We start from the raw sequence: 15,837 nt of genomic DNA, 5'->3' as shown, positions 1-15,837 counted from the left end.
CGTGCTGCGCGCTAAAGAGATATCACTGTAGTACTATAATGAAGCACTAGACTCAAAACCAAATGCATCTTATATCAGGTAAATAATATATCCACGATATATATATATACACTGGCTGAAATGTTTTAAAATCACTTGTACCCTACCCGTTCGAAAAAATCCAGTCTCTGCCTGTGTCAGTTTGAGTCTTGGTAAAGTTTTAAATCCCTGCCGCCAAGATGCTCCTCTGTCGGTCATGGATTATGGAAAGTGAAACATAAATCTAAAAGGGTGGTTGGATTTATTCACACACTTTAAAATATTTGTTTGAAGCCTCTTTCTTTTCAGATTCTTATACCGGCTTTATCATAATAGGCTGTATATTAACTTATTGGGAGAAAACAGCAAGTTCTATGTGAAATCAGACACTTGAGCGCTCACATATAGTCAGAATGGCATAATCATAACAGCCCGCGAATATTCGACTGTGAGATTGATAGTCCAATCAGGCTCCTCGAATCGAAGTATCGAATCTTCGACTATTTGGGGTCACACCTTATATATATATATATATATATATATATATATATATATATATATATATATATATATATATATATATATATATATATATATATATATATATATATATATATATATATATATCAATTATTGTTATAGTCAATATATCATACTGAACTATTTCAAACGGGTAACAGACATCCTACTTTCCATGACTTGACCTTTTAATGACTCAGTATTACCATGTTTCTCCAAAATTACTGAAATTTGTAATACCCTTTTGATATTGCAGTAGGAATACCACTGTGTCATCACATGCAACCTCAGCTGTTCCAGAAAATGCATGTTTGTACTTTGACATGGCCAGCCCACCTGTAAGGAACATGAGTGGGGAGTAATACAAGCTTTAGGAAACAGAAGTCAGGGTGTCCCTAAGAATTTAGAGGGATATTGTAATGAAAGTGCCGTCTTCAAACGCTTGTGCCTGAGCTGTCCTGGCAGGCCAAACACCTGCTTTCCCAAACCTCAACCTGACCATTTGCGCATGAGCCTTTAAGGGTCTTCTTTCAGCTGTTGCACTGAAGAACGCAGCAGCTGTGTCTTTCCAGCACCACTGGAAGCTTGAAGAAAACCACAAACAAATAACAGTCTGTCATTACTTAGAAAGTAACTTCCCTTCAGGAGCTATGGCTTCTAAAATGTAGAAAATAACCACAATCACAAACCTCTCCTAAACTAGCTGCACAATTGGAGTACGTAAAGAGGATTCAAGGAATAGTTCACCTGAAATGTACTCATCCTCCAGCAATCCAAGATGAGTTTGTTTCCTTATTGAAACAGATTTGGAGAAATTTAACAGTACATCACTTGCTCACCAATGGATCTGCTGCAGTGAATGGGTGCCGTCAAAAATCAGAGTCCAAACAGCTGATAAAAACATCACAGTAATCCACACAACTCCAGTCCATTAATTAACTACTTGTGAAGCAAAAAACTGTGTGTTTGTAAGAAACAAATCCACCATTAAGGCATTTTAAATTAAACCAACACTTCTGGCTAAAATACGAGTCTTCTATCAACGATATTGCTTTCTCCAGCATAAAAGTGATGTGAGAGCACAACAGGAGATGCACTTTTTCCCCACTGGAGAAAGCATTATAATGGATTATAGACTGGTATTTTGAAACAAAGGTTTAAAGTTTAAAACACAGATCAGTGATGATCAGTAAAATGATCAGTATGCTCCTTACAAACATGTAGCTCTTCACAAGTGATTAATTGATGGACTGGAGTGGTGTGGATTACTTCTGGATTATTGTGATTGTGGGTTTTTATTGGCTGTTTGGACTATCATTCTGACGGCACCCATTCACTGCAGAGGATCTAATGGTGAGCAAGTCATGAAATGGTCAGTTTCTCTAAATCTGTTCTGATCAAGAAACAAAACTCATCTACATCTTGGATGGCCTGAGGGTGAGTGCATTTTCAGCTAATTAAAATGTTTAGGTGAACTATTCCAATAATAACATTAGGGGCTTGTTCACTTTAGAAAATATGACTAAAAATACAATATAGTTAATGACTTTATTATGTAATAATGACTTTACCTTATGTAATATTGAACAGGATACTCATGTCTCAGCAGTCCATTTATTACCTCATATATTTACTAAATCCTAGCACCGGCACAATAACAAATACATAAGAGCACTGGTCCAGATTTTGAAGCATACAGTATGGAGCCAAGGATGTAAGCGGAGAAACGTCAAATGTCTAAAACAGCTTTACACAAGAGAATCAATGGATAAGTTACAGCGTGGGAGCTCAGACATGTCTGTGGGAAGATACAGGAGCCCTGAACACATTCAAAAGTCAAGAAAGTCTGAAAAAAAGCTTTCTGTAAGCCTAGAAGTCTTAATGGTAATTTAATGCACTTAAAAAAAAACACACAGAAAAACTGTAATATTTTATATGAAATAATAAAAAGTATATTATAAGATTTCCAAATTGTTGCTTTTTATTTGAATATATTGTAAGCATAATTTACTCATGTGATGCAAATTTCCAGCATCATTACTGCAGTATTCAGTGACACATGATCATTTAGAAATCATTCTAAGTCTGATCTGCTGCTAAGGGAACATTTCTTTTATTATCATCAGTGTTGATTTTTTCGGGAATCTTGAATATAAAGTTTTGAAGAACAGCATTTATTTGAAATGGAAATCTTTTGTAACGTTCTAAATGTCTTTACAATCACTTTCAATTTAACCCAAACTACCCCAAACATTTCAAGGGCAGTGAACTATACATGATACTTTTATCATGGTTGCCAGTTTAATTGTGCAATATTAATTCCAAATGACACACAAGAAGAAGGCCACAAAATGTTAGCAATCAACCTAATGAAGAATCTTTTACACATTTGGTTGAACTTTCCTCCCCTACCAAGGGCCAGTTTCCCTTTTTCCAAAACAGACCCTTGACATTTCCATGCAGTCACATCTACTGTGGCAGCAAAAAAGGAGAAATGACCTGACGTTGATGAACATGATTTCGTCGATTGAGTTGAGCAACAGGACGTTATTGAAATTTAAGAAAATCACAGACAGTTTATAAGAATTTCACCACAATCCAAGCCTACGAAACAACTTAAATACTTGACAACTTAACTACAAACCTGGGTCTCCGGCATGAGAGGCGGACACACTAACAAGGAGGCTAAATGACTGCAGCCACTAGCGTCAGTCGCTAGTGCATCTCTTGAGATCAGGGGAGTGAGGTTTACCTGCACAGCACCTACTCACACTTACCCCCCTAAACCTCACTCCCATCCGGGTCACGGCACCAACATAACCCCTTCCCCATTATATATGTATGTATCAGTGGTTCTAAGCTGGAGGGTCACTTCCCAAAAATGGGCCACAAGTCTGTTCACAAGCACCTACTCACACTTACCCCCCTAAACTTAACTCCCATACGGGTCACGGCACCAATATAACCCCTCCCCATATATATATGTATGTATGTATCAGTGGTACTAAGCTGGAGGGTCACTTCCCAAAAATGGGCCACAAGTCTGTTCTGAGAGGGACCACAGGGAAAATTTCCAAAACCATTTTAATTTAAACTGTATTTGTATTTTTTTTTTCAATATAGTCTATTTCATGATAATTTTCATTTATTAAATGTATAAAACATTTTACTAAATATTTATTTTAAGGTCATTTTTCAGTTTTTACATACACATTTGCCAGAGGTTTTTATCCAGCTGCTGAAAATTCAGCCTTGCAATAAATTACATTCAGAAAAATATGAAAAAAGAAAATTGTTATTTTTATTTGTAATAACAATTCACATTATTACAGTTTTTACTTTTTTCTTTTATCAAATAAATGCAGACTTGGTGAGCATAGATCTGTACATATGGAAGGCATCCTCAGGGGAGTATGTGGTGCAGGTTTAAAGTACAGTAATAGCACATCTTTACATCTCCGGCACTACATGTCAAAAAGGCCTCACTTAATCCCATAAAAATGAGCGTTTAAAATTGGCTTCAATTTAAGAAAGGTCTGAAATGGAGATGAGACGTTCAGAGGGAAGGTATCCTCTCTTGAGACCCGTTTTAGACAAACCAAACCTTATGTCAGCTTCATCTTCTCTAGGCTTCAGTAATTATGCCACACTATTTCACTACAAACAGACATTGCACCACACAGATGGAAACGATGGATGAATTTAACATCAAAAAATCCAGTACAGTAAGAAACATACTACGTGACCTGGTCTTGACGTTAGAGTTTACCGAAGACTTCCCAGACACTGGAGTTCCTCGGCACCCTTGAGCTTGGCAGGAGATCAAACAAGGGGAACCTCCTTTAAAGCTCGACATAAAGAGCGGTAGTTCTCTGGGAATGGTTAAGTGTTGAGAGCGATTTTGGCCAATCACGCGTTCACTAGAGCCTCAAGCAAGCAGAGATCGCACACTCTTTCTCTCATCCATGAAACAGATGTGTTCTCATAAAGGAACCAGTGCAGGAGAGGGACATGGGAATGAACGGTGCGAACCAACAAGAACACAAAGAATGAACGAATTAAAAAAAAATCTATCTATCCATCTATCTATCTATCTATCTATCTATCTATCTATCTATCTATCTATCTATCTATCTATCTATCTATCTATCTATCTATCTATCTATCTATCATTCTATCATTCTATCCATCTTTCTATTCATCATTCTATCCACCCAGTCAGCATCTACAGTGTATCTATCTATTAGGGGTGTGCCCGAGGCCGAATACCTTATTATGTATACGTTACGAATAATGGCATCAAAAATGAATAACAGATAAAACGAATAATTCTGCCTGAATATTCTGCTGATGCTGCAGCACAGTCTGGTGTTTACTAGATTCACAGGTGAGCCAGGGGATCAGCGCAATATTTTACACAAACCTCTGAATTCACTCAATGAGTGTGCGAAGTGAATGGACGTAAACTTTATGAATGGAAATAGCGCAGATCAGCAAAAAAAAAACACAGCATTGTTGTTGCCACGCCGTACATCTCTCAGAAATCAGAGCTTGGCAAGAGTAGGGCTGATATTACCTAAAATATTACATCATACACGTTCTACTATTTGTTCTACTATTTAAACCTTATAGGCTACGGTATGATACACGAATGAGTAAGCACAGCGAGACTACGCCTACATGTTTGCTTCCTTAACTTTTGCTAGTTTGCATGGCATATGAACTTTTGTTTAGTGACGTTCAAAAACGACTCGTTTAAATAGTTCTGCATAATGAAATGTTAGTCTTGAATTAATTCATTCACTAAATGTTTGTCATGAAATCTTGCTCCTTGTATGATAAATTTATTTTTTAGAAATTATTAATTTTATATTATAGAACACTGAACAGGGCAAATACTTTTTTAACTCTGCAGGATCCGGTGAGCCAAAGGAATTCATGTTGTTTTACATAATCCTCTAAAATTACAACGCAGTAACAAGTGTGCAAAGTAGCTAAATGAGTTTATGAATGAATTAAGCACAAATAAAATAGTTTTAGTGCATGAACCTTTTTTCATGCATTTCCTGGAAATTACTTAAATAAATTTCCATATTTCTAAATTGCGTAAGAACCCTTAGTGTTTTAATTTAGATACTTAAATATCTATTTATTGGATCACGAAAGGTCCCCAAGCTGGGACTCGAACTCACGTTGCTCGAAGCACAACCGCACTACATCTCGAAGCACTGCCTATACAATGAAATCGGCATGGACTGTTAGAAGATGTTTAAATAGGCTAAATGTTATAATCATAAAATAATAATAATATTTTAGTTAAACACTGCATATTTGTTCAGTGATAACTAGGAAAAAAAGGCTGTAAAACCATAAATCAAATACGTTACAAAGTTCTATCTATCTATCCATCCATCCATCCATCCATCATATCAGAGAAAAAGAATCCAGGATATATTTTGATGTCAACTTTCAACTTTAAACATAGTTGTTCAGTCAAGTCACTTCCATCATCACGGCCATATAATAACTCTTACAATTTGACTTACGCTGACGTAACGCTGCAGTTTCTGAAAACTCCATTTTAACTTTAACATCTGGCACCTGATGTGTGTTCATTTTGTACCCTAACTGCATACTATGTGAGAGCGTGTGTCAGTCAGCGAGACTATTACATCACGCAGTGCTGTGTAGCGGTCTCAGGCGTGCCACTCACCGAGATGTCGTTCTGCACCTTCTCATAAGACAGCTGCAGCATGGGGCGGCCGGGTCTCTCAGGTGTCAGGTGGAAGCTGTATTCCCCCTCTGCTGCGGGTCCCTCTCCGGTCAGAGCCAGGTGCAGGTCACCAACATACCTCTCCAGATCCATCTCAATCTCCTGGGCTTCACGGGACACATCCTCTTCTGAAACTAACAAACGAAACTGTGGTTTGAAACGTGGCAGTTCTGAAGGCGCTTCATGTCATTTAAATGGAATCATTTGATGTCCTAGTACCTTCACCACTCCACGCAGACAAGCCATCAGACAGAAGTATAACAAAGCCAGATCCAAGATCCTTAGCCCACTCTAGCTTAAGAAAAAATGTGCGATGAGGCTGAGAGGCAATGGAGATCTGACGCACGCTAGTGCTGCAACACCTGCAGAAAAAAGTGATCATAATAACATCACACACAGCTCAAAAACAAAGAAAATGACCACAATACATGCTGCATTCTATTAAATCTGTAAGAATGAACAAACATAATTCAACAACTTCAATATTATCTGCACTAATATTTATAAATATACATTGTGAAAAACAGATGGTTAATTTGGTCATTAAAATACTAAAAAAATAATAGAATGAAAATAACTAGAATATATACTATTTTAATTAGATATTAAAAAAGATATGCCTAATTTTATTTTTGATATATATATATATATATATATATATATATATATATATATATATTAGATATACATAAATTTAAACTAATATGTATTATATATTTTAATTTAATAAAATTGCATTAATATAATTATTTCATAATAAAAAATATATAATCATATATTACATAAAAAAATTATATGCATGAATTATTCAATAATTGTATTCACATGTATTTACTATGTGAATAAATCAATTATATTATTAAAAACTATATACAATGAGTGGAGATTACTATACTCCTGATAGATTTTAAATTATCAAGCAAAGGTCAGTGAACATGTAGAAGTTTGTGGAAGTTTCTACAAACTCCACAGCAGGCTACTAACGGATGGATCAGACCTCACAGTAGTCAGAGAATCCAGCGAGTGATGTGTGAGAAACGGCCGACCTCTCAGGTCAGCGCTGACGATGTGCAGCGGCGAGGGGAAAGGTGAGGGACAGCATACATCGACTGACTTTAACTCGCTTGTCAAACTGATAATCAACATGTCCAAAACCCTCAGCGAACAGTCTACATCTGTTTCCTTCCCGTCGTGCATCATAACCAATTGTTGCTATTCTTGACATGACTTTTATGTAAACCGTGGCATAAACATACAGCGGGGTCGCATTATCCAAAGACTGACACAGTACACACTCTGAGGGAACAGGACGGCCATTCATTAGCTACAGTAACATCTGCACAGAGGTGATTCTTCGCCCTCGGTAATGACAGATGCTGCAAAGCCTATAGGAATATGAGAAGGAGCTTTGACAAATAAGACAAAGAATTCTCTTAAGATGTGGATTAGAAGCCAAGAAGGGGTCAGCGTGGAAAGTTTGGATGCGGCACACTCCTCAAGATGTTCAATATACAGTAGCTACCCAGATATTCATCCACAGCCTCAGGCTGTTTTAGACCGGCCAAACTAAACAAGATTTAAGTGCCACAGTCTCATCTAGAACGTGGCTGTGTGACACGGCTGCTCTCTTTTTCCAGCAGCATCTGGCTGGCCTGGGTAACACCGGATGAGAGAAAGCTGTTCTTCTAAAAAGGTGGTGAAGTATAGAAAGGGGGTCCCAGGTCACTTTCCATAAAAGGGATCAGGGAATGAGAGAAGATAAGGAATTCGGGATGGGGGAATAGTGATAACACGAGAAGAAAAGAAAACACAAAACAAAACTGCTTGGGTTGCTGAATGAAGAATTTTTGCTTCTCTTGATCTTTTAAGTCTGCGATATTCACCTGCTAGTAAAAATATTGAATATTATATTTAATATTTACCATTTATTTGTTTTCTATTTTAAAAATGTCACTGTTTTCTCTTTGAATATATGTTAAAAATGTAACTTATTCCCGTGATACAAAGCTGAATCTCCAGCATCATTACTCCAGTCTTCAGTGTCAAATACCTGTAAGCCTGTGCTATTTTAAATTGTCCAAAACCTGACAGAATGGATTTATAATCATGAAGGCCTGGGTCATACAAACACTACCAGTCATAAGAGATTATTGGTTGTTTAATAATATACGTGAGAGCTTCTGAAGTTACGACACTGACTGAGGTGTAATTAAGACACATTCCACTCTAAAGCACTCCATCGATGGTCCACAGATGGTTTCTCGACCATCTCAACAAAACCCTCTTGTCTAAACAAGACTGACATTCTACACAACTGACAATCTCTTTCAGGAAGTTTATGAAATATGCACAAGTGAGCCCTAAAAAAAAACACCTGTTTTACAGTCTGTTCTCTCTTGCATAGTGATGCAAACAAACTGAGGTTCTTCAGTGATGAAAGACATATCTGGACATTTTATTTCACCCCATTACATTATTATAGCATATTACCAATATAATTAAACAGATTCCGAGTAAATTATCTGAGCAACATTCTCTCCATATATCCAACCATGAATAGAGATATTCATAATCCATCAAAAGCTAAAGATTTATTTCTGGCTTGCTGATTAGAGCACCATCTCCTATTCCCCAAAGTCATCAGCGGTTGGAAGCAAAACACAATGAATTAACTCTCCAAGTCTATTTTTAAGGGAAAAGAACCATAATTTCTAGTGTAGTCTAGTCTAGTTTTTAGAGGGGAAAAAATGCTAATCCTCAATGAAAAGAGATTGCTGAAACAAATGGCTTGTGTTTTGTACATCCATACACACAATTTTAGAGCGACAGAATCATTAAAGAGCATCACTGGCTAGGAAGTAGACAGCACTGCAACTAAAGCCTCAGTCTGATCAGTATAATGACATATTTGTGTTGAAAAAAGGAATAGACAATCTTGCTCTATGCCTGTTTAGATGTGATAGTATGTTTCTATATATAAAATAATATAAGTTTATTACAGCTTTAATTTTTTTCATACATTTAAATTGTCTACTGTTTTTTTTCTGAGCTACAAATTATGTATATCATACATTTTGAACAAGGATTACTGAAAAAAATTAGTTTAACAATGTAACAATAGTTTCCAAATCATAAAATATTGCCTGGCATAGTTACAACCCAAATTATTAGATGACAATCCAAACTCTATTTGGATCATAGTGCAGCCCCAAAATATTAATTAATTGTAATTTTGAATGATTAATTCCAATTAATTACTCCAATCTTTGCCGCTAAATGGTTTTAGCCATTTGTCAGCAAGACGTTTTTAATCATTTAAAATATAATAAAAATTAGCATGATCACTTATTCGTTTATAGATCACAATAAATACAGAATTTACTCAAATAATTTTTTACATATATGTATTTGTTAAACTGATTGAGATTTGAACATTATTTCAATCATATTCTGACATTTTATCTAGACAATTTAAATGAAACATTAATGTAGGCACTTTACCTGCATTTAATATGCATTCTATGTATATTTTATCATTTTAATTTGATGTGGTCACTTGTCTTATGTTTTGCACTGAAGACTATTATATCAGCAATACATAAAATATAAATATGACATATAATATTGTTATTTGTTGAATTATTTATTATTAATATTATAGTTTTCTTGTTAAAACTATACTGACTATGGTTACCATGGTGCTTTTCTGTGTAGAATCAAAACAAATACGTTACAAGATTTCAAGGTCCCTAACACGTTGACAACAAAACCCTCTTCAACGCTGCCCCTATATTTCTGCTAAATATGACAAACATGAAATATGAAATATGAACTCTCCTGTTTCCTTATTTCTGGATTGTTTATATATTGTAGGTGTGTCGTTTTATAAATAGCAAAGAATATTAGAATGTGTTTTGTTTATGACAGGAAACATTTCAACAGAGAATACAAACAACATCATATTTATCATAAACAAGTGCGTTTCCCTCATATCACGATCTCAGTGAGTATACACGTGCAAAATCTCACCTCATCCCGAAAGAAAATGGATGCTGGGAGTTAAATGAATTGTAAGTCAAACTAAAACAATTCTGCAGATTTCGTTTTCCTTTCACATCCGGCTTTTCGACACTTCGCGCTTCCAGGCTGCCGTACCGGTGACGTCATTTCCACCCTACACCGGAAGTGTGAGTTGGCTGGCCGGTGATACCAAGATGGTAAGTATTAAGCTGTTATTCTGGAAAAGTTTGTACAAGTGAAGTAGAAACGAGCAGTCAGCTTGATTGAATTCGCCTGAATGTCGTCGCGTTCTGTCAGATGTAACGTTAGCGATATATCCGTCCACGCTGCAGTGAAAATAAAAGCGATGTGAGGAGAAGTTCTGCAGGAGACAACAGAAAGCAGCTGGTCGTGTTGATCAATGTATGAGTCTGTGCTCATGTGTGCCAACACCGGTCTGTTCTGCACAATGCTGGGCTGTCATTCATGACTTCTGTTGAATATAATACTTGACAGAGTTCTGTAACGTTACTGCTACGAGTGTGAGTTGGCAGAGAGAACAGGCCCTTGAACTCCTCAGACTGCAACATAACACGTCTTTTATGGCGATTATTATTTATGCAACCACATAATTCAGTTCTAAAAGTTATTGTGAAAAAGTTAAAAACACAGAGTAATGGAATAAATAACATTTTAAAATATATTCAAATATTATCAAACAAACAGTTATTTCAAATCGCAATAACAATTTATAATAATGCAATTTTTATTTTTATTACGTATTTTTGATCAGATAACTAACAAATGCTGCCTTGGGAAGTATTTACCTTTTTATCAAATGCAAAAAAAAAAAAAAAAAATTCTGGCAATTAAATATTATTTATGCAAAAATGTACAGTTAAGATCAAAGTTATAGGTACAATGTTAAAATGAAAATATGAAAATTCTAAAGAATACATGTTTTGCCATCACGTGAATAAATTCGGTTTTAAAATGCATCAGAACAGAAAACTGATTTAAATTAAATTTTAAATTGTAGTAATCTGAATTTGTAATCAAATAAGTCGTTAACAAATTAATTCTGCCCCAGGGAGCTTTTAACTTTTTTCATAAAATGCACAAAAAAAAAAAATAATTTCTGGCAGTTAAATACTTTTAATCCAGTCCCTTAAAATAAAATAAAAATAATAACAAAAATATAATCTGCCAAAAAAAAAAAAAAATGTCACATGTGGACTTTTATTGATAACAGTATTTTATTTATTTATTCATTTTTGTAATATTTAAAGCTTTATAGACTCTAATGTCATATGTCGGAGTTAAATCAGTTAAAATGTTTGATCAGTATGGACAGTTATGGTTGTTACTTATAAAATCAAAACATCTTAAAACACAGACGAAGTTGTTAGGGTTAGGGATATCATAGCATAGACATAGAAATCACTCTGATAGAAAACATGTAAATAAATTTTTTTCTGTGTAATACTATACATATCACTAGATCACAGTAGATTTTTACATTCATTTAAAAAAAAAAAATACTTTAAATTACCAAGTACTTAACAACACTAAGCTTAATATGAATACATACTCAGTTGTTATGCCAAAACTAATGTCAAGGTTTTGCCCAAACATATAATTTTTTCTAAAGTCAGTTTTTTATCAAAGTATAAACTAAACTATATCTAAACAAATTTAAACTTTTTAAATGTGCATTCATTATTTAACTTTTTTGGGTCACAGTGTTTTAGAAATTTAGTTTTATATTAATAAGTGAGTAATAATTTATTTTCTCTTTCTGTCTCTTGCAGTCTGCCATATTTAATTTCCAGAGTCTGTTGACAGTCATCTTGCTGCTCATCTGCACCTGCGCGTATATACGAGCTCTCGCTCCTAGCCTGCTGGATAAGAACAAAACAGGGTATGTTTACCGACATTCTGATCATTCAAAAATGAAATTTTGTTGAACATTACTCAGCCTCAGGCCAGCCAAGGCAGAGATGAGTTTTGTTTCTTCATCAGATTTGGAGAAATTCAGTATTACATCACTTGCTCACCTGCGGATCACCTGTAGTGAATGGGTGCCGTCAGAATGAGAGTCCAAACAACTGATAAAAACATCACAATAATCCACACCACTCCAGTCCATCAGTTAACATCTTGTGAAGCAAAAATCTGCATGTTTCTCCAGTGAAAAAGTCACCTCGTTGAATCAGGAGAGAAATATGCACAGATTAAGCACTGTTTACAAGCAAAAAAATAATATTTGACATAAATATGTCAGTGAATTTGTATGTGAGAGTAAAAATAGGATTGGCTTTTCCACTGGTTAACTTGTTTACCGTGACGTTTTTATCAGCTGTTAGGACTCTCATTCTGACGGTACCCATTCACTTTAGGGGATCCATTGGTAAACAATTGATTTAATGCATTTCTCCAAATCTGATAAAGACACAAACCCATCTACATCTTGGAGTACATTTTCAGCCAATTTTAATTTCTGGCTGAACTTTTCCTTGAAGCACCAAAAGACTGGTGGTTTAAAGGTCTGAGATGTTTTCCAAACAGGCCTGGATCTGTTTTATGGTTTCATACAAACACTTTAATAGAAACATCTTCCGTTAATTCCCAGAAACAATCAGAAAAATGTTGCCAAGATATTTTTCTCACGGCCAAATTGTTAACAAAAAAATAAACTCCCTTTTTCTGTTAATAATCCAAAGTCTTTATTTACAATCTTACTTCATTTGTTCTAAGTTGAGTGTCATTGGTCACCGTTTGTTTTGGGGATACGTCTGGGAAATAGTGACCGTCTAACATCGAACTCGAGCATCAAGATGTTCACCACATGTCTGGACTTCACATGACAGGAGCAGGAAATGAAGGAGATAATTCACATCCAGCAATCTGATCTCAACAAACTCGTGCATTAGCCAAGACAAATTAGCCAGAGTTGCTACGTATTAAAGTAATGGTTTTCGCACCCCCTCAAACCGAGTACAACCAAGCCTTGTTTGCTACCAGAAACTGTGACGTACTTCCAAGATGTCCATTTTGGCGTTTACAGTGAATTACTTTAATGTAGATGGGCAGAAACTTGCAGCTTTGCCTGTGTCTCACAAAGTAAACGATCGTCTGAAAGACATCAAATATTAAGTTGTGGATTGTTCCAAATGCCACGGTTGCGAAACCTAAAGAGCGTTTACTGGGGAGATGTGTTGAAGCTTTGTTTGCCGTGGGGAAACAGAGGCTCGGGTTTGTTCCCGGGGTCTGCGCAGGCTGTTGACAGTGCATGTTCTCGCTGACCTGTTTGTTGTTTCTGTTCAGGCCAGATGCCCGTCTGCTCGTAGATCTCCGCTCTGTCAGGCGTCTGTTGTGACATTTCAGGCCCTGTGAAGCTCGTCAGTCATCTGTAGTTCTGCCCTCTGTAATCTTATGCTTCACGCTTCCTAGACAAGCAGTCGGCAGACACGCTGCTTTGTGTTTTACTCGTGCAGTCTTATTTTAAGCCCAATTGTAGTACTGCAACATCAGCATTTAAAGGATATACACAATTACAGCCTTTCTCTTCCAGGAAAACAAATATATGTACACTACCGTTAAAAAGTAAAGAAGTTTATATTTTTATTCAGCAAGGCCTCATTAAATTGGTCAGAAGTGTAAGTAGAGACATTTTTAATGTCAAAAAAAAGTTTTCTAGAGTAAATACAATGGGAAAATGTATCATAAAAAGATTAAGCAGCACAACTGTTCAGTATTGTTGATAATTAGAAATCAGCTCAAATCATCATATTAGAGTGATTTCTGAAGGATCATGTGACTTAAGACTGGGGTAATGATGTTGGAAATTCAGCTTTGCCTCACAGGAATGAATTATGTTGAGAAATATGTTTAAATCGAAAACAAGTTAATTTGAATTGTAACCATATTTCACAATATTATTGTTTTTATTGTGTTTTTGATCAAATAAATTCAGCATTGGTGAGCAGACATCTTGACATCATGGCATCTTACATATCCTGAACCTTTCTTTCTTTCTTTCTTTCTTGTTTTACAGTTGTGACACTAACTACAGTAACTATGAATGTTGTGAATTATGGTTACTTTAAGGAATATGGGGGGGGGCAGTTGTCGTAATAATTTAAAATATAAAACCTTTCTCCATAAGTGTCTGTCAGTTCATCACATTAAAACAGGATTCAAATGAAATGTAAACCTAAGACAGTTAAAGTCTGTTTTTTTCACTGTTATCTTTTGATATACTATGTAAATGTTGCATATGTACTAATATTATTGGTAATATTTGTATTTTTTTATGTTATTTAAATGATTAAAGCTAATTCATTTGTGGTTTCCAGAGCTCTATTTCTGATGATTTCAGGTCACAGTTATAATTTTTCAAATGATATCTGCTCAAGCATTAACTGTAACCCCTTTCATTTTGTCTTCAGGTTTCTTGGAATATTCTGGAAATGTGCAAGAATAGGCAAGTAATGCAATAAAAGCTACCATGTCATTGTTTTTTCTGTTTTTTAATATATGCTTTATTCTTTTGCTATGTTTTCTTTTGGTAATCATCTTTCACGTTACCTTTTAGGGGAGCGCAAAAGCCCTTACGTGGCGTTTTGCTGTATCATCATGGCCTTCACCATTTTATTTTCGGAGTAGCAGCGGAAGCATGTGAGGATTTGGAGCAGGCAGAGAGGATTTCCAAGAACAGCTACAAGATTCTACAGCAGGGAACAAGATGTGTAATTGGGCGACATTCAGACTCTCTCGGGCAGAACTGGCTTCTGGTAATGCATGTGGAGTGCTCTCCAAAAACAGCTTGAGCGTTTCTCAGCCTCCCGGACCTTTTTTTTTTTTGTAAATACAAATGATTGTTGGTCTCCATGGTGATGCCCCAGTTGTCATTGACTCGTGCAGATGTAACGTGTTTGTTGTCAGAGCCAAAATGCTTGTCCATGACAGTTTTAATGTGGGACATATAAATAAATTTAATGCGCGTGGATGTGCTTGATATCATGCTTGTTAAATTGTTCAATTGGATCTGTTGACTTTACATGCACAAGTTTGCATTAAAAGGTGAATTTATTACAGAAATCTTCCATTAAAAGTTTGTTTTTGTGACATGTATGTATAGTAGTTAATATTTTAAGTAAAATCAGGCATCAAAATGATTGTGCAGAAAATATATATAATCATATAACTTTATAATGAATGTTTGAGTTAAAAAGAAAATGTTGAAAGATGAGGCACAAAATAAGTTTGATATCTGCTTCCAATATAAGAAAAATCTAATCAATAATAATTAGATAAATATGAATGTTAGTTTAAATGAGCATATTGTGCATCCCTAAATAATAATATTCAGGTTTTTAAGTGTAATGGTAATAATGTAGTTATTTTTATTTATATATTTATTTGCAGATATATAGGTAATCTAAACAACAGTGGCAAAAAAGAATCTGAATATTGTGCATTTGTAAATAATATTAATCCTGTTTTTAAATATTTTTCTAATAATA

The 15,837-nt window shown here is 35.3% G+C and overlaps 2 protein-coding genes across 2 annotated transcripts in view; one reads left to right on the top strand and one right to left on the bottom strand.

Moving 5' to 3' along the window:
• LOC127966042 (DNA repair protein XRCC4) overlaps positions 1–10,484 on the bottom strand; it is a 32,610-nt gene extending 22,126 nt beyond the window's left edge. The window contains exons 1-3 of the mRNA XM_052566864.1: positions 10,340–10,484; positions 6,530–6,672; positions 6,251–6,444 (exon numbers count right to left, since the gene is read on the bottom strand). Of these exons, the coding sequence (XP_052422824.1) occupies positions 6,251–6,444; positions 6,530–6,672; positions 10,340–10,344 (342 nt within the window). The 5' untranslated portion in view covers positions 10,345–10,484. The remainder of the gene's footprint in view (positions 1–6,250; positions 6,445–6,529; positions 6,673–10,339) is intronic.
• Positions 10,378–15,412, top strand: LOC127966131 (protein kish-A; the record flags this gene model as incomplete). The annotated part of the gene is made up of 4 exons (XM_052566957.1): positions 10,378–10,527; positions 12,121–12,230; positions 14,761–14,795; positions 14,907–15,412. Coding segments are annotated over 4 exons (366 nt in total), but the record flags the coding sequence as incomplete, so codon positions are not given.
• Positions 15,413–15,837: the final 425 nt, after the last annotated feature.

The sequence above is a fragment of the Carassius gibelio genome, chromosome B10 (genome assembly GCF_023724105.1).
Source record: "Carassius gibelio isolate Cgi1373 ecotype wild population from Czech Republic chromosome B10, carGib1.2-hapl.c, whole genome shotgun sequence".
Lineage (NCBI taxonomy): Eukaryota > Metazoa > Chordata > Actinopteri > Cypriniformes > Cyprinidae > Carassius > Carassius gibelio.
The sequence above is the reverse complement of the archived record's forward strand: the minus strand, read 5'-3'. Positions and strand labels throughout refer to the sequence as shown.